This window comes from Artibeus jamaicensis, unplaced genomic scaffold (genome assembly GCF_021234435.1).
Source record: "Artibeus jamaicensis isolate MK-2021 breed Jamaican fruit bat unplaced genomic scaffold, CSHL_Jam_final contig_327, whole genome shotgun sequence".
Lineage (NCBI taxonomy): Eukaryota > Metazoa > Chordata > Mammalia > Chiroptera > Phyllostomidae > Artibeus > Artibeus jamaicensis.
The window spans coordinates 3,957,605-3,985,508 of record NW_026521772.1 but is presented as its reverse complement, the minus strand read 5'-3'; the positions used below and the strand labels follow the sequence as shown (position 1 = coordinate 3,985,508).

Genomic DNA, 27,904 nt, shown 5'->3' with positions numbered 1-27,904 from the left:
AATATATTTTGACATAGAATTTAGTTTATATGAATTTTAAAAGATGAGTGATTCCTTTTTTCATATCCCTTAATCCCCCATCATCTAAATTCCAAACTAGTTGTGAAATATGAAACTCAAAAAACTTCACTTTAGAGGTTTTGAAATTTAGAAAAACTGTCTTGTACCAGAAAAAAAAATCAACTTTTGATTATCAATTAGCCTTCCTATGGAAGAAAATATTTAAAATGGGAATTCAGGATTGTTTAAAGCACTTAAGTTCTTTCTGTGTGCCTGTCTTTGATTTTATATAGCTTATGAGGAGTTGGCTGAACTGAAGTGTAAGGGATACAGTTTTCTTGGAGAAATCACCAATCCTGACTCATTCCGAAACTTACATTATCCTACCGCCAAGAACAATAAGGGGTTAGTGTTGGTCTATCAAGGGTAGATTTCAATTTGCTTACTAATGTCTGTTTAAGAAATAGCAAAGAATGAAATATAATCAGAATATTAAAGGAGGTAAATTATTTAATATGTATTAAGCTGCCATCGTTAGTGTATGTAAATTTCAATGGATTAAATAAAACTGCATTTTCCACTTTGGTGTTAAAGTACTATTTTTCTAATCTTCTAATAAAGTTTCAGGAAGAATCTTAAATTTACGTTAGTTCTCACAGAAAAATCTGGTTTGAGTTTTTCTTTTGTGTAGTATTTGTGCAGTAGGAAAACCCTTTAAACTTTTGATTTTTGCCCACTGTTGTTGGTTAGGTTTGTTTGAAAATAAAGGCATTCCATAGCTTCTTGGGTGGGCCTTCCTAAATTCCCTAAGATCTCTCCAGTCTTTTTATATTCACGTAAAAACCCTCAGCTTTTACCTAAAATTGCTTCCAGTCTGGACACCCTGGTCAACTAGAAGTCCTGTAAGATTCTTCTCTCTATATCCATAGAACTTTACATTGGGCCTGGTACACAGTGGTTTCTTTAATAATTTAAACAATTATGTTTAATAATCAAGAGTAATGGCAGTTATAGATGTTTTCAGCATTTCTACAAGTCTTATGATCATAATCATATACTTGCCTCAAATCAGCTGCTTTTCACTTAATAGAGTTGAGGATGGAAGCACCTAATGGTTCTGAGCCATTTCAGATTCCTTTGGGAGTCTACAAGTACATAGTACTCTCTTTCCTGGGGAAAAAAAATGCATATGTGTACATAAAAAAATTATACGTAATTTCAGGAGGTTCGGGACTCCCTGAAATCTATCCTCAATCTTTTTGTGTGGAAGTGAAAAATTATGAGAGATTATTTCCCCCACATCCACCTCAATCAGTATAGATACACAATTGAAGAGTATTCTTTTAACTTTGCAAATAGTTTAGGAAGACTTTTTAAGCTCAATAGTCACTGCTTCAGAAAGGTGGTATTTTGTAGTGGCGAAGAGTACAGGCTCCAGAAGCATCTGCCTGGACTCAAATACCGATTTCTTTATGACCTGTGTGATCTTGGGCAAGTTGCTCAACCTCTCTGTTTCTTCAGATGGATTATTGTAAGGATTATGTGAGGTAATACATGTAAAGTGCTTTGAATAGATAGTGATACTTCATTTGAATGTTAGCTGTTGTCGCTAAGTATTATGCCACAGGCAGGATTATTGTTGAATACCTGGCCAGGTGAGGTTCTCTGGGCCGTCTCTTCCTGGATGGTACCCTGTGAGATATCCCCTCTGCAGATGTGTGCCTCGATGGAGGATGCCAAGATGAACTGTCTTTCCCACAGCAGCATTGGGTAGGCCTGTTTTACTTTACTCCTATGAAGGCAGTTGCTCACAATTTTATGAGAAAAACAAAGATGCAGACCCTCCCATAAGGCTCCTCTTTGCATCACTGTATCACTTGCCCACCACCCCCTTGTCCTCTGGGCAGAGGACTGCAGCTGCTCTCCTTGTTCACAGGTGAGAGTTGGGTTTTGCCTGTTAATCTCTTTTTCTAGCCTGTTGCTATTCTCACTCTTTTTAAATTATAAAAGATTGAATAGAGGTTATGTAACCTATTAGAATTTATGATTCAGTGGGGAAAAAATTGTCCTCTCCATTGCATCCCCTTCCCTCTCCACTTAAAGGTAATAATTATCCTTGTGCTTATCTCTTTCTTTTTAACTTTAAACAGTATATTGAAACTTTACGTAAATGGAATGCATGTGTATGGATTCTTTCTTTCTTTCAGCTCGATGTTCTATTCTTGAGTCTCATCTGTGTCTCCATGTACAGTATTCCACTGTATGGTGGTGCTTCCATTTATTTATCCATCCTGCTGTTCATGGACATTTGGGCTTATACACAGTACTACCATGAATAAATGTTTTTATTCATGTTTTTCAATGCACATTTCTCTGGAGTATAAAAGCGTAGAGTAGAAGTACTGAATTCTGAGAAATGACATCTTTGGCTTTGCTAGATAACACCAAATTAATTCCAAAGTAGGTACACCAGTTTATGCTCTTGTTGTTAGGGTCTGAGGATTCAGGATGCTATTTATTCATTCAGGAAGTATTTACTTGGGCATGCACAGCAGTAAATAGACAAAAAGTGCTAATCTTAGGAAGTTAATATTTCAGTAGGGGCTAATAACTGAGATAGTTAATACATCAAAACAGGACATGTTTTATAGGAAAAAATATCAAAACAAGGGGAGGAGATGTTATTTCACTGCTGTTAGAGTTACGGGGATTAGAGAAACAGGTGAACTGTGACTAGGAAGCTCTGGGCTTCATGTTGTAAGGACATAAAAAGACAGAGGTATGGTGAGATTGTTGGTCCTGATGCTTTCAAGCAGGTATTGGTAGTGGAGCTGTGAGTGGGGGGCGTGGAATTTGTGAATCTTACCAGGGGCATTTTTGGAGGCCCTCTTTGCTCATCCAGCAGTGATGTGAGGCTAAGGAGTGAGTGAGGGGGCTGGTCATTGTGGCTTTTACTCTGAGCCCTTAGTGCTCTGGGGCCCTCTTTGACTCCTGCCCAGAGATGATGATTTAAAGGACCAGGGTGCAGCGGTCTTGTCTGGAGCCTTTGGAATGCCGGTGTTCTTTTGATAAAGGAACACTTGGAGCTCTAATGCTTGCTTGACTCTTGAAGCTGGAGAAATGAAGGTTGGGGTAAGAGTATCTATTCTGAGCATTTGGGGCTAAGTTTAGGGCTTCCACTTGACCCTGACAATGGAGATGTCTGGGGGGAGGGGTGCTTTTGTCTAGTCTATAGGACCCCTGTTGTCAGACTTGTTCATTATTAAAATAGTCTCTTGTGGTATTAATTGAATTTTCATTTTTTTACTCTAAAAATTCTGTATCTTCTCAATGTCAGATTCAGTCATGTAACTTTACTGCTCATTTCTAAGTTAAACCCCACGATCATGTGGGTTTATTTGTCGTGTACAAGTTCCACTCACTAGACACCCAAGATTTCCCTGTACAGCTAAAACTTCTGATGGCTCTTGTCAGTACACCCTCAGGGAAGGCCATATGCCCTGTGGTCAGCACAGAGGTCACTGAGCCAGGGACCCCGCCATCTGTGTATTCTGCCTAAGGAGTTGAATTGGTAGCTCTCAGCTGTACATTGTTACCCAACCTCAAGGAACACACTGACACCTCTACACTGACGCTGTCTGCACCTCATCTGGGGCTTCTACCAAAATACTGACCCCATGCTGCAACCCTGTCGGAGGCTGCCCTTCAGCTGCCTTTTAAGCCTGCCATTTTAAAACCTGAGAGGTACAGCTACTGTTGATAGCCTGTAAGGAAAATGCTTTGACTACCACGACTAAGGCTGTGACTTCCTCTGCTACACAGGCCGCGTCTTCATACCATTTTAACGCCCGTGCCTTCCCCGTGTCCCTTAGCGCTCTCGCAGCATCAAGCCTCGAAATTCATAGAACAACACCGGAGAAAGTCAAGGTATGCCTTGTACTCTGATGATCTGTGGGACCCCCCTAGGTGGCTCTCTGGTTGTTCCATGTCCTACCTGCCTTGTTTCCTTGTTACATCCATTCCATCAAGGACTGCAAAGGTGATGATAACATCTGCAAATTCCAACCGACTCAGCATGTTTTCTGAGAACTGCTCTGGATTGTGCCTTTACCTGCCCTCTGAAACCTACAGTATGCACAGCCCTGTTAGAATAGATGGGGGCAAGGAGACTTGCCCCTCCTGGTTTCTTTTTCAGCCTTCAAAAGGATTCCATCCAACTTCCTGTTGTTGCCTAGTAAGAATATTATTTGATAATTTTGTAAGCTTTTTCCTGGGTGGATGGACGTCTATTATAGAAAGGCTGACACCATTGTTACCATTCTCCCACATGGTGGGAGAACCAGAGTTGGCACCCACTTCACAAAAGATATACAAGAAATCTCAAAGTTCTACCAGGTTAAACATGATTATACGGACCTGATTATTCCCAGAGTAGAAAGGAGTACAAAAAGGAAACAGTCCTTTAAAAAAAAATTACACTAGTACAAATCTTAAATGAACCAAAACCCTTTCCTGTGCCCAAGTAAGCATGAGCATAACCCCCAGCAGATACACTGTGTGAACCCAAATGCTTTCCAAGTGCATGTTTATAATAATATTGTGAGCAACTCAAAACCTATTATGAGTCGTCTGAAGTGTTATCATTTACAGGTGTGTGAAGCATTCCCAGACCCTCCAGCCAACTCAGCGTCAGCTACTTCTCTGACGGGGTCCTGAGTAAGGTCCTTCCAAGAAAGACCTCACTGGATCCACGTTCAAGAGGACTCTCCCTGCATTTCCTGACCCCCTACATCGATATAAAGTGCCAAGACCTTAAGACTTGGGTACGTGAATCACAGCGGCAGGAGTGCCAGCGCCCACAAAGAGCCGTTGGACTTGTCAGCTTCTCTCTCTGACCAAGCAGACCTAATAGCTGACCGGCAAAGCAGAGTGGGCCAAGTGCCTCTGCCTGCGATCATCAGCTGACTAACGCACAAGGAAAAGTAACTAATTTAGCTGGGATTAGAAGGAGCTATTCTGAGATCTGTGCTCCTAGCAAGTGACTGAATACGTTAGAGACCAGATCAGTCGCTGAGCTGAGAAACTGAGTTGTGATTGAGTGAAAAACAGACAACGAAGTCTTGAAGAATTGCACGGAGGTGCAAGCCAAATTTAACTCTCTCCAAGTAGTATTAGTCGGACTGAGAAATTGCTAAACCACACCTGTGCTAGGACGTGATTTGGGTGTCTTTGTCACTGTTTTCTCTTACTGTTGCTCTGCTTTCTGTTACCGCTGGAGCCCGAGATGTTCTCAGATAATTCCCATTGCCCCGACTGTGGACAACAATGGTTCCCCAGTTTAGAACTGGGCCATTGGTTGTACCAAACTGAGCTTATTGAAAATGAATGTTACCAGGTATTCTTGGACCGTATTAACAGGGCTGATTATTGCCCTGAGTGTTATCCCGATAATCCTGCTAATAGAAGCCTTGTTCTTCCTTGGTCTTTCCCACTTGAGTGGGCTCCTCAAAATCTTACCAGGTGGACCTTTGAAAAAGCTTGCCACCCATTTCTTCTGGGTCCTCCACTGGTTAGAAAAAGGATACATGACTCTAGAATTGCTGGTTTTAACCCTGCATTACAGTTGATTTTGACCAGAACCGACACGACCTTAAACAAGAAACTTGGCCAAAGCAAGTAACTTCTTAAACCAGTTAAAATCATGGCAAGTCTAGAGGGTTTTGTACTAGTAACCCAAGGAAGATGAAAAAAATGAGTCCTTTTAAATCTGGTCCATGTGGTCACTACTTTGGGGAACTACTTAAATCATTGGCTCTGTTACCATGGTCTACACCTATTTTGTTCGGCATGAGTTTAATCAGTGTTGCAGCCAGACTGTTCATCCAGAACCAGACTGTTTCATGCTCCCTGTGTTTTGGAATTAGCTGACCCCTCCTAAAAAGCCCCACAGCCTAATCATTGACATACAACAAGGTAGTGCTGGAGGAGATGCCCCTGTGTCCACCAGAACAATATTTCTAGTGATGACTTCTGTGGCAAAGCATCTTCATTGTAGCTGGATTCTAGGTTATTTTGGTAAAAGAACTATGTGTTTTAATAAGACACTACATTATTCTAAACCCCGCTTCTTCATTAATCAGCAATTTTATGTGTGTGTGTGTGTATATATATATCTATAATTTATTCATATATAACCATGTATTCATCCTTGCCTCAGTTTGGCCTCAGTGTGGCATCAACATTATTGATACCTGGTCCCTTAGAGTAGTCACATTCTACCAGGCAGTACCTGATAGGGACACACAAAGACATGCAGAAATGCCACTATCTACACTGACTTGGCTCTGGATAAACAAAGTCTGTCCTGTCTTTGTGGTGACTGAACTTAAAGTGTCCTACCCAGGAAATGGAAAAGTAACAAAAGGAGTTATTGAGCTCGGCTCCATATACCTTAGGAGCAGTCTAAGGGAGGCATCTTTCTTAAAACTAAGACGGTCTTGCTAGACTCAGCCACATTCTGGCCTTTATTTGTTTCTGAGAACCTCAGAACCAGAGTTCGGGTTAAGAAACTTAGGAAGAAATGGTTGAAAACATCTCAGAGGCCACCGAACAAGTTTAAAATTCCACTTAAGATGCTAGATAACTAAGCAGTGCTTGTGTAGCAACTCAACAATGTTCTCAAGGTCCCAGGTTCTTTCTGTTTACCCCTCTGGGCTCCTTATCGCACTGGCTTTTGTCCTTGGTGTCTTCTGTGATTGGAATGTGGCTTGTTGCCGCTTCAGGCATTTCAGTCCCAGAGGCTGGAAGTAGGGGGGAGCAAAAAGGTTTCTCCTTTCAAGACCCTGTCTTATTGGCAAGAAAATCTCAAAGGTCCCTCACCGATTTCTTCATACATCTCATTAGAAGGTACTGGTTCACAAAAGGGCCTGGGAAGCCAGGCAGAGGGGAATGGGGCTAGCAGTGCCTGGGTGAGGCCCACCGTCTCCCCTAAGAAAAGGAGGGCACTTTTAGGGAGGAGTGAATGACTGTTTTTATGTAAGAAGTCCTGCCCGCCACCTGTTGTGAAACCTGAGGTGATGTGTTAGTCTGTATAAAGAATGTACCCCGGAGATCTGCCTGTATCTATTTGCCTTCTGTCTGTCCTGGTGCAAGTTCTCTCCTGCTAAGTTGCTGAATAAACTGTGTGGACTGCTGAACCGAGTGAAGTCTAGTAGTTTATCACAACCTTTGGTTAAGAACTCCTTCACCATCCTGAAGCTTGCTCCAGAGTGTGAGCATGTGCTTTGAGGTACTGCTTTTGAGGATGGTATTAGGTTCAACATGATTGTCCCCTGAATATTTTCAGATATATACTGAGAAACACTCCATATATGTGAAATTATAGTTATCAGCAAAATAGAGGAAAAGTCTTGTGTTTTAACCAATCTTTCCTTTTAGTACTAAAGATAAGTTAGACAGATTTATGCCATTGATTTTGAGATCAGTACCTGGATGAGCTTGTCAGAAATGGGGAATTTCTTGACCTTACAGAAATTACGATTTCTGAGCTGCTCACAGGGCCCAGGAATCTCCATTTATAAATAGTGCCTTAGGAGACCTGTGCAGGTGCTCTGTGGGCTGTACTTGGAGAGACACAACAGCAGCATAGGCATGGTGTTTCATTACTGATTTAAAAGCATGGGAATTGAGTGCTCATAAAGCTGCAAGGTAGTGACTGTTATTGTACCTTGCTGGTGACACGATTCCCCATCAGACTGAAGGTCACTTGATATTTCAGGTTACAACTCAGTCACACTTTTTCTCATTAATTAAAATGATTGCACTAATGTAGCCCTCGTTACAAACAGTTCTAGTTCTGTAAGGTATCGGTATACACAAAAGAATAAGAAAACTAATTTTAATATTACATTAAAAGGGGTACTTTGCGCTCAGATGTAGTTACCTGCTATATGGTTCACTCCCAGAAATAATGTGTGGGAGAGTTCATAAAATTGAGCAAGGGAGGAAATTTAGAAAGCTTTGTAGCTTTTCAGCTTAGGTCATTTCAGTAAGACAACACTTGGCTTAAAATATTGTAGACTATTCTAGAATACTCCAGAGTTAATGAATAATGAGTTTTAAAGTATAAGAATGTTCTTGAATTAATTCCTATGACAAATGCTCTGGAGGATCAACCACTCTCCTGGGTTATGTGAGCCACACCACTCTGCGCCTCCCTGCGGTGGAGGAGTTGGTAACACCACTTACATGTGATGGTGGACACTTACAAGATGACTTTTATAACTGCTTCCTGGTATTTGATGGCGGACCTGGGAGTGGAAGGTCAATGGAAACGTGCTGGGGCACATGGGGAAGAAAATGCCTCCTCGAGAGAAAGCTTCCTAGGTTGTGGGTGACCGGGTGAAGATTCATCTCTTGGTCACAGAAGAAGGAATCCCCCACAGGCAGGCAGTCCCAGGCAAAGGACTCCGTGGCACCCAAAGAGTACGTGGCCATCAGCAGGTCACAGGTATCTGTAGAGCGAGATGAGTCATACCCCCTCCGCTCTGCAGTCTCCCCTAGCAGCCCTTGGCTCTCCGTGGAATGACGGGCATGTCACTTGAAAACAGCTTGTTGTAGAGGAACCATGGAGGCCCTGCAACCCACTGACCTGGGCTTGTCTTCGAATGCTGACTGTTGAACAACCATGGGCAAGTTAACCTCTGTGTCCACTTTCTTCACCTGGAAGAGAGAAGGCATCGTCATAACCCACATATCATGACTGTTGTGAAGAGGAACTGAATTAATACATACAGTGCTTTGAAGGCGCTCAATAAACATTAGCAGTTATTGTCATTGTGTACGTTTTATGGGGTTTGTTTCCACCGCGGGATTATAATTGAGGGCCAAGGTAATCTGCAGCTTTTTATCTCTAGAGCCTAAAATGACATCGTTCATTAAAATAAGCTTTTAAAGCTAGAAGAAAAGACTTATGCTTGTTGGACTCTGACTGCCACGTTTGTCCTGATGGCATTTATGTCTAAACCGTCCATCCTCGCATATCCATCCGATTCTCGCACATTCTTCCCAGCTGCTGAACTTCTCATTTCCCTCTCCTTTTTAAAATATTTGCATTTTGGTGTTGTGGATACCAGTGCGTCCTGATACCTGCCTCTTCTCCAGGTCCCCTCCGGATCTCCATCCCCTCCCCCCCTGCTGCCTGGTCCCTTGGGCCAGGATGGAGCAGGGGTTGGGGAGGTCCTGCCACTTCCCAGCAGCTTTTCCTTTCCTGTCTCCCCCAGCTGGTTGTAACAAAACATACGGGGGCCTGTGGTTGGATGGTATCTCAGGAATGCAGGGCTCATAAAGTGACCACTGCAGGACTTTTCTTCTGATTCTTTTCCCCACAGAAGCCAATATATTTTATTTTAATTACTCATTTAAAAAATAACTATATTCAACATACAGAAAAATGCAGAAAATAACACCTATGTACCCAGGTCATGTGAAAATTTTGCCACATTTATCTGTTTTTTCTTTTAAGATACTTTAGAGATATAGTTGAATCCCATCCTTGAAGCAAGCACTAAGTGGAAGGTTATGTCATCCTTTCTATTCATTAATTTTATATATGCATTAAACTGTACAGGGCAATAAAGAGAATTGGATACTTTCAAGTTTTATTCATACCATTTTTATATGTATAAAAATATGTAATATGCATCAGTTTGAAGAGCACCCTTACATGTAGGTTGGAGCCCACTCAGTGCCCCTGACAGTGAACACCTGCCAGTTTGTCATAGCACCACCATTGGTCCGAGATGGAGCACGAAGGGTAGCCACATCTGCAGAGGAAGCAGTGAGGCAAATTTGTGTAGCTCTTTAGGGCAGTCCCAGGATATTGAAACCTCACTGCTCCAACCTGTCTCAGGCCCTCCTGGAGACAGTTAAAGCAAAACGATAAGTGTTCAGAATCACGGGGAAGTGGAAATGACTGCCAGTGATGAGCCTAAGATTCCCTAGTGGAAAAATGAATCTATTACTTCCACATACTGGCCACTGGAAACCAACATTTCACCATTGACCTTGAAAGGATTTCTTTAAACATAAATGTTTTTCTGCCACGAGAAGTACACAGGGTCTTCAGTTCATCTTTACAAAAGATGCCTTCCAAGGTGTCTGCTGGTGGACAGAAGTACAGAATGGTTTTTCCTACCACTGCAGAAAGTCTCCAATATCCCCATTTCCATTAGGATGAGGCTACGCCCTGCTTACATTACGCAGCCTGGAGGTTCTGAATGAGGACGCTTCCTGGTACGGATTAGACACATTCAAAAGACTGACGTGCTTCTGAAGTACTGGCCTCCAGATCTCCCAGATACCACAGCATAACATGTGACACATTACAAAGGGCCTGAATGCAAGGAGCTACAGGAATGGCCTGTGCCTTGAGGCGAGGAAGACATCTCAAGCATTTGTAAGATTATAGGAATACCTGTGGCAGTTCCTTTGAAGATTTTTTGAAGTACATTTTATTGATTATGCTATTATAGTTGTCCCATGTTTTTCTCCCCTATATTCCCCTCTGCTCAGTACCCTCATTTCCTCCAACATTCCTCCCCGCTTAGTTCATGTCCATGGGTCGTACATGCAAGTTCTTTGGCTTCTCCATTTCCTATGCTATTCTTAGCCTCTCCCTATTTTGTACCTACTGTTTATACTTATTATTTGCTGAACCGTCCCCTCCCCATTCTCCCCCTTCCCTCTCCCTGCTGATAACCCTTCATGTGATTCTCCATTTCTGTGATTCTGTTTTTGTTCTAGTTGTTTGTTTAGGGTTTTTTTAAGGTTCAGTTGTTGATAGTGGAGTTTGTTGTCATTTTACTGTTCGGTTTTGATCTTTTTCTTGGAGAAGTACCTTTAACATTTCATATAAGGGTTTGGTGATAATAAACTCCTTTAACTTGATCTTATCTGGGAGGCACTTTATCTGCCCTTCCATTCTAAATGATAGTTTTGCCGGATAGAGTAATTCTGGGTGCAGGTCCTTGCTTTTCATGACTTTGAATACTTCTTTCCAGCCCTTTCTTGCCTGCAAGTTTTCTTACGAGAAATCAGCTGATAGTCTTATGAAAACTCCTTTGTAGGTTACTGCCTTGCTGCTTTTAAGATTCTCCATCTTTAATCTTTGGCGTTTTAATTCTGATGTGTTTTAGTGTGGCTCTCTTTGGGTCCTACTTGTTTGGAAATGTGATCTTCCTGGACTTGTATGTCTATTTCCTTCGCCAGATTGGGGAAGTTTTCTCTCATTTTTTAAAATAAGTTTTCAATTTCTTGCTCTTCCTCTTCTCCTCCTGGCACCCCTGTGATTCGGACATTGGTACGTTTAAAGTTGTCCCAGAGGTTCCTAAGCCTCCCCTTGTTTTTTCAAATTCTTATTTCTTCATTTTGTTCCAGTTGAATGTTTATGTCTTCCTTTTGTTTCAAATTGTTGATTTGAGTCCCAGTTTCCTTCCCTTCACTGTTGGTCCCCTGAATATTTTTCTTTATTTCACTTTGTATAGCCTTCTCTTCTTCCTTTATTTTTGCAGCCATACTCAGTCATTTCTCTGAGCATCCTGATTACCAACCAGTATTTTGAACCCTGCATCTGATGGTTTGGCTATCTCCTCATCGCTTAGTAATTTTTCCAGAATTTTGATCTGGTCTTTTATTTGGGCCAAATTTCTTTGTCTTGGCACACCTGTTATGTTGTAAGGGGCAGATTCTTAGGTACGCACTAGGACAGGGCAACACACCCCACCACATTGTTGCGCTCTATGTGGGGGAGGGGTCAGAGAAGGAACAGTGCTGCTTGCATGGCTCTTGCCCTGCTTTTCAGTCACTCCCCCTGCTTCCCACAGGTGAATTGGGCCCTTTCTGGTGCTTCCTTGGTGCTGATTCTTGGGTGGGTGGGCTTATGTACATTCTAGGACCCCATGGGGCCCTCCAACAGACTCTCCTGAGAGACTGGCAGTTTCTCCCACCACAGCAACCCCCCCCCACACATTTTTATAGCCAGAGGTTTGGATGCCGTATTTTCCTGGTGCTGGAACCCTTGGCTGTGTGGTCTGTCTCGCTCCCCAGTTGCTCCTCACAGTTTTTATCTGAGCATGAATGTGGGACTTCCCAGTCCGCCAGCCACCACCTCTCTTTGTTCCTCTCCCCCTGGCTTCCCATCTCTACCCTTCCTACCAATCTAGATGAATATTTCTTCTTTAACTCCTTGGCTGTTGGACTTCCATACAGTTAGATTTCCTAGCAGTTCTGGTTGTTTCTTGTTTTTAAATTGGTTGTTATCCTTTTGGTTGTATGAGTAGGTAAAGCATATCTAGCTACACTTCCATTTTGGCCAGAAGCATGCAAATTATTTATTGGCTGCGACCTACAGTAAAACATTTTGTTACCAATTAATATATTTTGAAAACATTCCATTATAAAGCTTATTGAGGATATTCTACATGCAACAAAATGTAGGTTTTAAATTTGATGACAGTTGTAACCACGACCTCAATTAAACATATGAAACATTTTCTTGACCCCAAAATGTTTTCTCATGCCCTTTTCCAGTCAGTTCTTCTACCAGGAACAAACTGATCCAATTTTTGTCACATAGTTTGGAGGTCTATACTTACAGAAAGGAGGCCTGTCCCTAACTCTTCCTTTCCCTTCCTGTTGATAATTGGCACCACTCTTCATTCACTTGTTCATTCATATTATTTTCAGTTAAACTGTGGAGTTCTTGCTCTATACCAGGCACTGTGCTAGGCATTTGGGATCACTATTTTAATTTTTAAGATTACATTTTATAAAATTGTGCTGAGAAAGATACAAAGAAGGCTAGCCTGTCAAAATGTAACACTTTACAAAGCTCTTTCATATATATTTGTTATTTTATTGAGTTAAACTTGGTGTATAATATTATATAAGCTCCATACATACAACATTATGATTCAACATCTGTATACATGACAAAGTGATCACCACTAACGGTCTTGTTACCGTTCTTCACCATACAATTGCCCCCATGACCCTCTGGTAACCAACAATCTGTTCTTTGCATATGCTAGTTTTGTTTTTTGTTTGTTCATTTTTTTTTAGATTACATGTATGAGTCAAATGATATAGTATTTGTCTTTCTCCATCTGACTTATTTCACTTAGGTCTAGCCATGTTGTTGCATATAGCAGGATTTCATTCTTTTTTATGGCTGGGTAGTATTCCATTGTGTGTATGTACCACATCTCTATCCATTCATCCATTCATCCATTGATGGACACATAGGTTGTTTCCATATCATGGCTATAGTAAATAATTCTGCAATGAACAGAGGAGTGCCTGTATCTTTTCCAATTAGTGTTCTCATATTCTTTGGACAACCACCCAGAAGTGGAATTGCTGGATCATATGGTAGTTCTTAATTTTTTTGAGGATCACATATATTTTTGTTTTTAATCCTCATAGCAGTCTTTAATCATTTTTACAGATATTGAAGGCTAGGTAACTTCAGATAATATTGTTTTTGACAAAAAAATAAGATTTTGACTATAAAATGATATAATTGTTTTTATTGCTTATAAATTGCCTCTGCTTTTGATTCCTCTTATATGTAGTTCATAATTTATGTATCAGTCTTCTTTGAGTACTGCCTAAAAAGGCATTGTATAAAGGGTTACTTCTCTATATTTTCCAAAAGAATACCACTAAGATGGCGGTAATGGAACTCCGAATGTGTATTTCCTACTCCAGGTACCAGGCAATTATCTTAGTTTACAGGTCGCCCCCATGCAGGGTCACCTGTTAAGCATAAGCTCCGGACAGGCAAAGTCTGAGGAATGTGTATGGGACAGAAACTGAAGACATAAAGAACATCTGCAATGAGTAACTCAGCAGTGACTTAAATTTCTACTCTTAGAATTACTTTTTCCTTCAGTTTCATATATTCTCTGTAAGATTCTGGTCACTTGGTCTTATCCTTTCAGCCACACGGGGATGTATTAGGAGATTATGGCATTCAAAGTTAATTATCTGAAGTTTTTTTCTGTTTGTAGTCTAGAATACGGAATGTGATCCTCAAGAAAGGCAGGAAACATTTTTTTCTTCACTAGAAATCATTTAAGACAGGACACACTACTCATACTAAACAGATAAGTTGAAATTGGCATTTCTCCCATGTATGAATAAAAAGCCATTTACTTTTTTTTTGTTTCATTTTATTTTAGTGACTGTATATATGCCTTGTTTCCTGGGTCCAAGGGAAGCATGAGTCTGTTGGGACTTAGGATAAGGAGAAAACAAGACATCTTCACAAGGAAAACCAGACAGTAACAACAAATATCCCAAAGTCTGAAGAGACAGAAGACAAACATGGCGGACAGAGGACTTGGGGATCCTCCGGAGGGTAAGATGAGTTTGTGTCGCTCTGAGGTTGGTGCTGCAGGAAACTAGGGCTGAGCTGAGAGAAAATCTGAAGACTGACTAAAGCCTTCATGAAGCATGGAAGTAGAACAGAAATTAACTTAACTCATTAATTTTTTATAGTTATTCTTTCACATTTATTGAATTTACCATAATAGCAGACTTTAGTTGTAAGTATAATTAATGTTTCAGAAACTCTGATAGGGACCTGTACAGTATTGGAAAAATGCAATGACTCAGAAAAAGACTGTAGACAAGTCTTTATTTATCTAAAAAATCAAGATGGTTATAAAAATTAAGAAAACAGTGATGTGCTATATATTTAGAGGGGATTTTCAAGTTACAGGGAAAGTTGAAATTTAAATTCATGTGACATATGTATATACAGAGGATATATACAAAATAGGCAAAATATAAAGTAGATTTTCAGAAGAGAAGAATGTCATATTTATTTAAATCTTTTATTAAGAATGTTTTTTAAAAACATAAAAGAACAGGATCATGAACCCCCATGTACTCAACATCTAACTTCAACTATTATGTACATAATGTGGAACTTGTGGCCTGCCTTGGAATATTTAAATGTGAATCCAAGACATTACATTATTTTATTGGTGAACAGTTTTCTTCTCTTGAAAGTATATTTAAAAAACATAACCAAAATAGAATTATCTCACCTAAAAAAACTTAATAGTTATTCCTTAACTGGTTACATATCTAGTGAGTTACTCACCTCTAACCCAGTTGTCTCGATCACAGTTGGGTTGTATTTTTTTTCTCTTTTTGCACTAGGGTTACACACTGTATTTAATTGATGTATCTTTTAGATTGCTTAATTTTTTAAAGTTTTTTTTTTTTTAAAGATTTTATTTATTTATCTTTAGAGGGGAAGGGAAGGAGAGAGGGGAGAATCTTTGGTTCCTTCCCGGGAGGGCTAAAGTTTTATTACATAAAATTTCAAACATAAAAGTAGAGAGAGGGATGAAATGAATGTCATGGAGCCATCAAATGGCTTTATCTGCTGTCAACATATGGGTAATACTGTTTCATCTAGCCTACCTTCTCCTTTCCCCCATACCATTTAACTGCAGCAAATTCTATCTAGACCTATAATTTTAGCCATAAATACTGGAATACTTATCTCTAAAAGATGAGGATGCTTTTTAAAAAATACTACAATACCTTTATTGTTGTGAAAGGTGAACAAAAATTTCTCAGTACCATCAAATATCTGGCATTCAGATTTTCCTGATTATGTCATAAATATTCCTTTAACAATTGATTTCTTTGACACTGGATCTAAACAGTGTGTCCACACATTGCATTTGGTTGATGTGTCTCTGATGTCTCTCTTAATCAGCAGGCCACCTGTCCTTTTTTTCCTTTTCTTGACATTTATTTTTATTTCTTGCTGTTACTAAACAAACAGAGTCTTTTGTTCTTTGGAATGTCCCACATTCTGGATTTTACTGATTGCATTCCTGAGGCATAATTTAATACATTCCTCTATCCCTACACTTCTTGGAATCTGGTAGTTAGCTCTAGAAGCATGATCAGATTCAGGTTCAGTTGTTGTGCAGGAAGACTTCCCAGGTGGTATACTTCCTGTTGCACTGACTCAGGAGGCTAATGGTGGCTGATTTTTCCCTCTTTGTGTGATATTGATCAGCTGGTTCAGCAGTTGTCAGTCTGGTCATCCATTATAAAACTCCTCATTAGCTTTTTGTGGAATGGTTGTAGTCATTGTTGATGACAGTTACCTAGATCCATTATTTCATTAGGGAAGAGGATATTTTAATGCAAGCAAACATTGGTTCTGTCATTCAGAATAGTTTTACATTAGTATTATTTCTTAAATTCATTAACATAATAAAATTTGTTTTGTCTTAATCTCCTTTAGTGGATGTCAAGAGAAATAATGTTTAGGAAGAATGCCTTGTAAACCATAAAAATCTATATAAATGTTACTTACTATTTGGGTACCTTGTTAAAATACTAAAAAGGAATTTTTTTTTTAAATGATACATTTTTATCTCCGTAGACTCCCAAAAGGATTTGGAAAATAACTCATCAATAAATTCTCAGGCACAGGAGATGATGGTCACAGCAAGTACCACTGAAGAAGCTCATACCCTGAGTCCTGCCTCTGGCCTCAACAAAGACCCACAAGAGGTTGAAACAGTAGGTTCAGGAAGTACAGGTACAGCTGATCCATCAGAAAGTCCTGATGAAACAAATTGTGCGCAACACCCAAAGGATGAAACAGAACTTGAGACCAACCAGAGTTTTCAAGATGGCGAACAAGAGCATCAACTCTCTTCGGAAAGTCTGGGTGAAGAGCCCTTGCATCCAGAACCCAATTGTTCTCCAGGTGACGAGGCAGAAAGAGCAGATGCACCAATAGGGAGCAGCTCCTCGGACCTCCCTGAGGAAGTGAGCGGCAGACCCGGAGCTTCCCAGGGGTCACCTGCTGCAGACTCCCTGGGTGCCCAGAGTCTTGGTCCTTCCAGTGCAGGGCTGGAGAGCCAGGGGACACTGAGGAGGCGACTGGTGGAGCCAGGTGAGAGTGCCCACTGACCTTCTGTCCCGTGTTGTATTGATTGCTCTGCTACTGACAACACAGCAGAGGTCAGGGTCCTTTCCAGAGAACATCTCTTTCCTTGGGCCTCATCCAAGGTCACATAAAGAGATATGACTGAGTTGGAATTAGAATGAGGTTTCTTCTCTCCTGGACGAGCTCATTCCACTCCATTAAACAAACTGCATTTTTAAACAGTGGTTTCATTTATTTACTGATTGTATTAGTGTAGTATGATGGCAAAAAAAGGACATGACTTAAAAAATTCACCTCTGGCCTTTATTTCTCATGAGCATGTTTTCACTTAAAATTTTTTAAATCTTTTGTATTTTGGGAAACTAAATACTACAAAAATCAAGAGATGAGAAATTTAAAAACCAACATTTATGGTGTAAGTACCGTTAATGCAGTCATTTCAGTTTTATAGGACTTTGAGCAAATCAGTTAATTTCTCTCTAGCTGATTCCTAGTTCCCTCCCCCGACTTGTATATTAAGAACAAGCATCATATCTTCCCTTATGAAGAGACCACTTACAGTGTGCTAAGTTCTTATTGGAACTCAAGGGTCATGGATTCTAGTTGTGGCCTGGCCTTCCCCCTTGGGTAGGAAGGCCTACCTGTGGTCTTCCCCCTGTGGCCTTTCGCAAATCTCTTCGCTTCCTGTTATTGGAGTTTCCTACCTGTAGAATGAAGAAGTTGAACAAAATGGAATCCAGCTGGTCTCTTGTAGCTCTCACCTTCTGTGACTGCGTGTGTGGATTTGTATTTTCCAAAGACTCTGAAGAGCTCAGCCCGAAATGCCTATTTATCAGTGCAAAGGAATATAAAATGTAAGACACTCTGTTCCTCAGGGACCTAAGGGCTAGAAATTTATGTTTCACTATAAATCCATGACTGATCTCAAATATATGTTTCATTCATTAATCATTAGGATGGTCTGTAACTTCATTGAAGGCAGGGACTATGTCTCTCTCATTCATTGTGTTTCGTGGCACCTGGCACAGAGAAGCAACTCTATGAATATCTGTTAATTGAAAAAATGAATGAGAGCTATAATTTAATGAGACCATTAAATGCCATCAGAAAATTTCACCAGTGTGCAGGTTCACTGAGGGGAAGAAAATATTGTTTTAAAATGTAGTTTATTTGTGGGAAGCAACTTAATATAATGTAATGAACTAATCTAGGAGATGAGAAACCTTGTTCTAATCTCAGCCACATTTTCTCTGTGTGGCCTTGGGCAAAACCCTTAACTTCCTTGGACCTTTGGCCATAATAGGTAAGGTGGGAGGCCAGAGTGGGCGATGATTAAAGATTCTTTCAGTCCGGGGCAGTGATGGGGGGAAATGGAGACAACTGTACTTGAACAGTTTTAAAAAATGTGAAAAAAATATTTTAAAAACATCCTTTCAGTCCTTAAATTCTGTGATAGGATATTTTTTAAATCTTTTTTTTTTGGTGTGATATGACTAAATGAACTATCCTTTGCAAGTGAAGATGATTTTATTTCTTTACTTAATACAATATAATATTTGAGTTGTTTTTCCAGGAAGGTTTATGGGCAATGCTCAGCTTTCACTGTTGAGTGAGGTACCTTGCTGGGGTCAGGCACACCTCTACACTCTAGAGCAGGGGTGTCAAACTCATTTTCACCAGGGGCCACATCAGTCTTGTGGTTGCCTTCGAAGGGCCAAAATAATTTCAGGACTGTGTATATATAACTACTTAACAGTTAAGGAGTTGAAATTACATTCGGTCCCTTGAAGGCAACCACAGGCTGATGTGGCCCCTTGTGAAAATGAGTTTGACACCCCTGCCCTCGAGCGAAATACCTTAGAGTGCTACAAAGTTCTGTGCTCCTTTGTACCCTGCATTTTAAGATTGGTTTCTCACCCACAACTACATTTTTATATAGTTGATAAGCGTTCTTAACCTTGTAGCCCCTGCTGAGTCTACCTCCTTCACTAAGAGTTTCAGACTTGCTTTTGTAAGCTATTTTGCAACTGTACAGTAATCTCTCCCAGCTCTAAACTTAGTACCTCTGTTATTTGTGTACTTGGGGCCGAGGAGCCATGTGAGACTTGAGCACCGGAATTCGAGCATCACTGCCCTGTGATGCTGAGTGTTGTGTACAGCTGCCAGTTCTTAAATCACTTCTTAATTTTGTACATTTTTTGTTGACTTATATAGATAGGTTTGGCTGCAATATTAGGATCCTTGCTTCTTTGTCCCTGAAGTAAGGGCCAGTGAGGAATTATGTAAGTAGCAACAGTATCCTCAAAGGAATTTTATAGCACTGCATTTTATTCTTCTAGGCAGAATAAAATAGTGAACTTTAAGGAAAATACAGGAAAAAAGTTAGCCTTGTACAAAAGAAAATTTTACAAAGGCTAGAAATCCTCTCAGTCAAATAATTCTTTGGTTTGGTAAGAAGTGTAAAGGTATATACACTCTCATTAGTGTACAGTCCAAAAATAACATTCTTTTTTCCCCTCAGAAGCTGAAAGTCATCAACAAGAAACACACCCATTGGAAGAAAACAAAGAGAATGCACAGGGCGCCATCAGGAAGATTAATAACAAGGACTTTTTGAGCTACGGTGAGAACCCAGCTGGTCTTAGTATAGTGTTGATTCACATTCAGAAATCCTCATACTAGAAGACTTGCAGAGTTTAACAGCTTAATCGTGTTGGGTTTTTTTTGTTGTTTTTTTGTTTTTTTTTAGTTAGAAAGTAGGTAGCAGTAAGATAGCAGTAGAGCTTTAGGGGGCTTCCCTTTGGGGGTCCTGGCGGTGGTTCACCACCCTGAACGAAATGGGCATGCGCCACAGGAGGAAAGGCGATTCTAAACAAGAACCCAAACTGCCCGTTCAGTGACAATGAACTCCCAAGCCCCGTTGTTACAGCTTGACCGTTTAACAAGAAATGGCCTGTTGTAGGTAGTGTAGGTGCTCTGAGAAGGTAGACTATCCTGATAGTTCATTTCTGAATCATTTCTCTATCCTGTATTGCAGCAACAAAGATCTGAGCCACAAATACATAAACTTACCTTTTACTTTTGAACCAAGACATTGTATCTTCAAATAATTAAAGCTAAGAAATGGGCCGGGGTGGGGGGGTGGGGCAGGGAAGCTATATCCAGTAGATTTTAAGAGCAGAACGTTCAAAGGATTTCGGCCAAACACACTCACCACGGCCAGTGAACCCGACAGGAGGCACCTCCGGTCAGCTCAGCGCGGGCTTGATTTCCGACTCATGATCTCTCCCTGTCGTTTATCCTTTTCATTCCCCGACAGGCCCCGTCATTCTCGGCTTCCTGGTTGCCATGGTTGTCGTTCTGAACTCGGTTCACAGCTACTTCCCGGCCCAGCACGTGTCCCGAAACCCGGCCCTGGAGGCCTTCCTGGCCCAGTTCGGTCAGCTGAAGGAAGCGTTTCCGGGCCAAAGTTCCTTCATGTGGCAGCGGGGCCGGAAGTTCCTCCAGAAGCACCTCAACGCCTCCAACCCCACCGAGCCGGCCACCATCATCTTCACGGCAGCTCGGGAGGGAAGAGAGACCCTGAAGTGCCTCAGCCATCGCGTCGCCGACGCCTACACCTCCTCCCAGAAAGTCTCCGCCATCCAGATCGACGGGGCCGGGCGGACCTCGGAGGATAGCGACACGGTCAAGCTGCTGGTTGACATGGAGCTGAGCTCTGGCTTCGAGAACGGCCAGAAGGCCGCCGTGGTGCACCGCTTCGAGTCCCTTCCCGCGGGCTCCACCCTCATCTTCTACAAGTACTGCGACCACGAGAACGCCGCCTTCAAGGATGTGGCCCTGGTGCTGACGGTTCTCCTCGAGGACGAGACGTTAGAAGCGAGTGTCGGCCCGAGGGAAACGGAAGAAAAAGTGAGAGATCTTCTCTGGGCGCGGTTCACCAACTCGAACACGCCCCACTCCTTCAACCACATGGACTCGGACAAGCTGAGCGGGCTGTGGAGCCGCATCTCCCACCTGGTGCTGCCGGTGCAACCGGTGAAGCGCATAGAGGAGCAGGGCTGCCAGCTGTGAGCCCAGTGCGCCTGCGCGCGAGGCCGTGGGAGCCTCAGGGGCGGGCGCGAGGACGCCGCCTGAAAAGTGCAGGGGAGCTGTTTGGAGGGAAAATAATCTTTTATTTTTCACTTCTTGCAGTTCTTACAAGCTAAGCATGGCCAAGCTAAAAGCTGACCTGACTTTGTTTCCTTGCCTTTCAAGCAAATCGGGTTTGAAATATAGCATGATATATATAACTGCGGGTTTTTTTAATCTAAAAATACAGCAGCAGAATTATTGCACAGGAAAACAATCTTGGCAGAGTAACTACAGAGTGATTTTTGTATCATATGTGAAATGTTTCAAAAGCTAATTTTAATAGCCTGGTGGTGGGATTACATTTTATACTAATTTGCACTTTTTGAACAGTATGAAAAAAGGGAATTTGTATTCAAATAGCTAAATGCTTTATGTAAGTCACTGTGCTTTTTTTTTTTCTGTTAGTGAGCTGAGATAAAAGCAGCTGTACTCAAAAAGTGTGTTTTTTTCATGGGAAATGGTGGGGGATTGTTTATAATCACTGGGAATGAAGGAATTTTAATTGGCTGCACCTTTACCTCAGCTCTTCTGAATTGTACAGGGCAGTGATTTTCACGCTGTGTCTACTGTTCCACCCAGACCCCCGACCCCTTTGTATTAAAACAGTGCTTCAGCTCTTTCATGGGGATTCTTTATAAGATTCTGTGGGAACAGAGAGTTCCGCTGATAGTGGAGTTTGAAAACCCCTGATTGAGCAAGAAACAATCTTAGAAGACAGGAAATGGGTAGAAAAAATGAATGTATTAAAATTATGAGTAGGAAGAAGATACGATATACATTTATTGCACAGACACATTTTTTATAGAAGTCAAAGACCTACAGATGAACAGCAGAATGTTTAAAGTAGTATCTACTAGCATATTTCTGATGCTTTTCTTAATTTCTGTTGGTCATCAGTTCTCTCTCCCCTGAATGGAATTTTATAATGGTCTAGAATGAGAGTGTGAGTGTCCTTTAAGAGGAAAAAAATTTAATAACCAAATGAATAGTAAAATTTACATAGGTACATTAGCATGCCTTTACCACAGTTTACTTGTTAAGCAGTAATAGAACATTATATAATGCACCTCATTTATTTATCTGCTAGTTAGAAGTACCATTCAGTTAAGAATTAAAGAAATGCAAGAGACATATGCTTAGTGAAAGAAAGCAAAAATGGTAGATAATTTCCAAGAGGGTCTAATGGTCAATATTAATTGTTGGACCTATGTTCTGTGACTATTAGAAAGATTGAGACAGCGTTTACAAAGATAGTAGATTTTCTTGTTTGTTTAAATTTCAGCTCTGAAAGCAGAACTCTAGGAAATGATCTTGACCTAATGAAGGGTCTGTCCCATTACATGGCAGTCCTGGAAACTACCACCATGCTCCTGGGCCATTTCAACTACTCCTGGAATGTTTCAGCTAGGTTTTGGCCTCCCTGCTGGTATGAGAGCAGAGAGGTCATATGATTAAAGAATGCAAGGAATTTTGGAAACGGTAAGAAGATATTGGTATCTTTATTGAAGAATCTATTTGAAAATATCTGTTGCAGGAAAAACAGATAAATCTTCTAACCAAAGTAGAGACATACCTAAAGGAACTACTTTCATTTGGGATTTTTATGAAGGAACCTTCTAACAGAGTTGAGGAAAGGCCTACCTGAATAAAAAGTTAAAGCATGGTGAATAGAATATCAATCCAACATACACTGAGAGGAAATAAACTGAAGAAAGATCTGTATACCATAGTCGAATCTTTTCCTGCATTTCTAGATCTCAGATGCTAGCATTATACCCAAACCAATGGTGCCTTGCAAAACTGCTTCGTGGGCCAGCTGCCCTGGCTGCCTCAGATCTCGAAGGAACCCTGTGATCTGTGTGTGTCTAATGTCAGTGATTCAGGTCAGAGTTGAAACAAAGGCTCTTGTGTCTTCATTCAGTTGAACATGGTGTTTCATTATTTCCTTTAAATACAATTTAGAAAAGGAAATTTCAAAAAATTACAACTTTTTTACTGTTCAGTCTTTGTTAAAAAAAAAACCTGTTCCATGGATGAGGGCAGTCATCTGAAACTTGTCAGTTCTCTCTCGACTACTTCAGAAATCACTGAAAAGAAGCAGTATATTATTAGCTCTGGGTCTTCTTAGGAAAAATTATTATTTTTAAAGCATAAAACTTTATATTCTTAAAGGAACAAATAAAATGCATATCTAATAGACTCTTAGGTTAATTTCTACTTGATTGTTTCTATTTTCACATTTTTCAAGTTTCCAGATTTTCTTTTGTGTGTCCAATAGTTCATCTTTCATTCCTATAATAGATGTTTTGTTTTATTTGACTTTAGAACAAAAACTTGTGGGCACGTGACACCCAGACACCACCATTTAGTTACTATCGCAGAATAGCTCTCATCACATCATGTATTAACATAAACACTTTTTGACTGACACCAGCATCCTAGAAGCAACTGGTGGAATGGGAAATTGTCTCTGGACTTGAGTTTTGCTCCTGTGGGATAAATTTTAGGTTTCCCAGCTAGTCTCTAAGGGTTGGCAAAGAAGTTCCAGGGGATTCATATCACTAGAGGTAGTAATGATATTGTTTCTATTTTTTTAAATCAAATAGTTTGAGTGAATTTCATTTGAAAGCCTCCCAGCTTACAGTGGTAAAGCTCAGCATTCTGTGATCTCTACCCCTACCCAGCTAAGGACCCCTGTGAACAGTGCTAGATGCTGAGCTGGTTTTGACCTTTTCACAATTTTTAATTGCTTGAATTATACTTTTATCTGTTAAAGGCAGGTGGCATAATGAGCACTGACAATAACAAATATAACACATGAATGTGATGATTCAGCAATGTGATCTTCACCAGAACTATATGGGCACGTCTCCAACCAAAATGTTTACTCGGCATATACAGGCATCTAGGACTTCAAAAATGAATGTTGAACAGAAAATGTAATTTTTGTATCTGATTAGGGTTATCATTTAATGGGAATGATTTTATATTTATGTAGCTTATTTGTGAAGAAGTACTTTCAAATAGCAACATGAAAACTTTTTGTCATTTGAAAATAAAACAATTAAAAAAATAAGCCAGTACGTATTTGTAAAGTGCTCAATATATTATTTCATAAAAGCAGTTTTTAAATCTGTTTTTCAAGTCAAATATGTAGTTAATATCAGTGTTCATTTTAATATTTTGTTTGCCAGTCTGAGCATACTATATTTTATTTTTTAATTTGAAAAGTCATAGTGATTTTGTTTTCAAAATTAAAGCACCTTCAACACTGTGTACCACTGCTCATACTTGTCTTTATATAAGAATTTAGGATATCATTGATTACCAATCCCTTAATCACAACCCAAGGAAATACAAAATGTTTATTTAAATTTTTTTCTCAAGGTTTCTATGAGATGATCACATACTGAGCCTTAAGAGTCACACACTTGTGAATAATGACAAATTTGCAGAAAAGGTGTTACCAATTCTAGAGAGAACTAAACTAAAATATCCGTGTAAAACAGTTTCTCCAGAGGACTTTAAAATACGCCTTCTTCCTATTTATTGGCAGTTTTGGTGTTAAGTTGTGGCCTAAGTGTGCCTCACTGAGACTGAGACCGGACTATTAAAACTCATTTCTAACTAATAAACTGCCCTATCACAGCTTGCTTCTCTACCTGGCTTTAAAAATGTATGTGTAGGTTAAGAAAGAGCACTGGCCTTACCCAAATGGCCTGAGAATACAAGCAGCATCCCCTAACCTGCAAATAATCTGTAAAGATAAATGAGTCTTCAGTGCCTTCCCTTCCAGTATTACCCATGGTCTCTATCAGCTTGTTTCGATGTCTTTAAAAATCCAGAGATTGGTTCCTGCCATGGGAAATGATTCCCCTCGTTTCCTCATCGGGGCTCATAAACGAAATTTGCCCTTAGCTAAGAGCACTTACCTGAATTAAAAGGACCATTTTGGACTCAGGAGCACCGCCGTCGTGGTGGGGCAGAGTGGCAGGATGTAAGGCCCGGCCTGCCTTCCCTTGAGCCCCAGCCTCATCAGCAGGAAGCTAGTCACAGCGGCTCCCAGTTGATCAGGTTACTCGAGGTGCAGATCTGTTCGCCATCCCTGCCATCAGAGAAAGAAGCAGCACACTGACTTTGAAACACAGCTGCCATTTTTATTTTCTGTTTAACAAAAAAGTGGACTTTTGCCAGTATTTGGGTCCAAGTTCTTGGCATTCTCGGACGTCCAATGGGGTTGCTTTTGCATCTGTTTCTTAGGGATGTTGAAGAATGTGCCTTATTCAAAGCAGTTGTTTGGTTTTACCAAAAATAAATCTTGATTTTTCTCTGTTGACTGATTCTTTGTTCTATTTCCAAAAATGGCGAGTTTATAGAGATGGGCCTGTGGTCATCTATGGTGGGAAAAACTGCTCTCGTTTGGCAGATTCAGGAGCCAGGAATGCTGTGTGTGTAGGTCAGGTGGCCTCGGGGCCCTAATTAACAGCATACAGTGCAGATGCTGAGCCTAGAAGCTGCTGTTCTTTGGGCTGCGCATTCTTTGGGTGCTAGTCCTACTTCATGAGGCTTTTTGGGTAAGAGGGAGAGTGGGGTTGTAAGAAGAGGCTTGGGAACTGCTCCTAACCTGGGGTGTGCTGATAGAAAATGTGTTCTTAAATGTGGTTGTTGCTCATTGGTGCATTGGGGGTGGGGGAGTCCAGCGCGTGTCAACAGTTTCTGCCTTAGAGTGTTGTCAAACAAGAATCCAAGCAGCAGCACCCGAACAGGAGTCTCAGCCTCTTACCCCTTCCCTTGGCTTTCCGTCCCTGCTAGTCTCTCCTCAACTCAACACAGAAAATTGATTGGTATAGTTCATTAGAGTAGTTTTCTATCAGATCTGAATTCAATTTTGGAAATCTGATTTTTTTTTTTTTTTAGTTTAGAAAAATAGGAATTCTCAGGAGCTTGCATGTCTTAAAACATGAGCTTTCAGTGGAATAGGCTCAAGTCCAAGGATAAGAGGAGCCTGAGAACGAAGAACAAAGGATTTTCCCAAAGGATTTTCCAAGCACTCACCTCAGGTTGCAGCAGCAGCTGCCGCCTCCTTTCTCTGTAGGTGGGCTGACTGCAAACTATGCAGAGAGCACTGTGCGGGGGGCTGGAAGGGGGCAGCAATGAAACCACCCTCCACGGACAGCCTGTGTACCCTGGAAGATAAGGGGTACACCAAATACCAGTGTTCCACCCTCCACAGAGGGGCAGAAAGGGAGTGGCGCCTTCTAGGGGTGGCCCAGGAGTAAGTCACTAAATCACAGAAAAGGTTTGAAGAACATGTCAGGTTTGGGTTGAAGCTTGGAGTGTAGGGTTAGAGTTGTAAATGAAAAGTCATTGGGGGGGGGTGAGCAGGACTGGGAAAATTCCTGGTTTGTTTTTTTACTTCTTTTTCTTTGCAGGGGCAGGCATGGACCCTTTCTGGATACCTGATGCACATGCATTCACACTCAAATCCTGCAGTCTGAGCTCGCAGACCCCGTGCGTGTTGGAACATCTGTTTGGTTGAAGTTCCTGTGCCCAATCTGGGTTGCAGCTGGTCGGCTCTCCTTCCCCTTTCCCTCCCCCTTCCTCCTCTCCAGCCAGTGCTCCCTCACTGTGGCAGCTGGGGGACCGTGCGGGGACAGGTGGCTGCCCCGTGGAGCATGCCCAGTGCAGTGAGGTCCACTGCGGAGATGAATCCCGGGGCTGCCCTGGTGGACGGCTTCTGCCTGGGGATGCACGAGTGTCGGCCCGAGACCTCGCTTGCATCCTGTTGACTGGCAGGGCCCCCGAGTGTGCTGCCAGCTGGGGCACAAGGAGGCCTGGCCTCCACTCTGCCTGCCCAGAGGGTCTTGCTCCTCCTGGCTGGTCCAAATCCTATTCCTTTTCACCTTAAAAAATGCTGCCTGCTCAGGCCTCCCCTCACCTTTCCCTCAGAATAAGCTGCAAAGCTACATTCCAACGCTGTTATTTCTGGAGTTTACCTGAAGCCAGTTTGTGCTTAAGGCATCTCCTCGTGGGAGGAGGGAAGAGAGGACCCCCCATCACCCTACCCCCCCTATGGCAGAGCCCCCTCTTTCTGGCAGGACTGGCAGGAGCAGCCTCCCTTATAAGTTTGTTTTAATATAAAACTAAAATATAGTAGTTAAAAAGAATCCAAACGTAAGTGTTTACAGAGTTTCTGTTGGGGGTGACAAAAAAGCTTTGGAAACAGCAGTGATGTTTGCATGACATTGGGCATGTAATTCCAACTCAAAATGGTTACAATTGTAAACTTTATGTTATCCACATCTTACCATAACAAAAAATTATTACTGTCTTCTGCCTCTAGTCTTCTGCCTCAAGGGGAGAAAACCACGTCACGCTTGTGTCCCAGAGGACCCTGTGCCTGTGGGGATTCCCCGGAGGGGACCCCTGGCAGCCAGGTCCCAGCCTCAAAGCTTCAAGGACTCAAATGTGGCGGCACGTTAGGGGGGCTCGACACCCCCAGCCGGCCGCTCTGTGGCAATGCGGCGCCTCTCACAGTCCCAGGTCAGAGCAGAGGCCTCTGCGGGCGTCGTCCCGGGGCTCTGCTCCCAGGTGGACACGGGGACCCCTTGTGACCGTCAGGAATGCGCCCTGTCCTCAGGCACATTTTTGGTGGAATTTAACTCAGAGAAAAATACCAATGTGAAAGTTAGACATTGAAAATAATACGACAAGGGAGACACTGAAAGGCTTTCTTTCTCCTCCCATCTCATCGGCTGCCCACTTCCTCCCAGGAGGAAA

At 41.5% G+C, this 27,904-nt stretch overlaps 2 protein-coding genes across 3 annotated transcripts in view; both read left to right on the top strand.

Annotated features, from left to right (window-relative positions):
• The window catches only part of LOC119049586 (torsin-1A-interacting protein 2), a 30,531-nt gene extending 5,074 nt beyond the window's left edge, over window positions 1-25,457 (top strand). The window contains exons 1-5 of one of the 2 annotated variants that reach the window (XM_037145619.2): window positions 4,734-4,823; window positions 14,241-14,419; window positions 16,478-16,996; window positions 19,512-19,613; window positions 20,310-25,457. In XM_037145619.2, coding sequence (XP_037001514.2) covers window positions 14,386-14,419; window positions 16,478-16,996; window positions 19,512-19,613; window positions 20,310-21,064 — 1,410 coding nt within the window. In that variant the 5' untranslated portion in view covers window positions 4,734-4,823; window positions 14,241-14,385 and the 3' untranslated portion in view covers window positions 21,065-25,457. Of the gene's footprint in view, window positions 1-4,733; window positions 4,824-14,240; window positions 14,420-16,477; window positions 16,997-19,511; window positions 19,614-20,309 lie in introns of those variants that run through there. The other variant, XM_037145620.2, reaches the window with a different exon arrangement.
• On the top strand, window positions 4,817-7,196 carry LOC119049587 (torsin-1A-interacting protein 2). Its single transcript, XM_037145621.2, has one exon. It carries the CDS (start codon window positions 5,285-5,287, stop codon window positions 5,678-5,680), a length of 396 nt encoding a protein of 131 aa, XP_037001516.1. The 5' UTR covers window positions 4,817-5,284; the 3' UTR covers window positions 5,681-7,196.
• Window positions 25,458-27,904: the final 2,447 nt, after the last annotated feature.

Coding starts and splice junctions, on each gene's coding strand:
- LOC119049587 (XM_037145621.2), top strand. CDS start 5,285: ATGTTCTCAGATAATTCCCATTGCCCCGACTGTGGACAACAATGGTTC.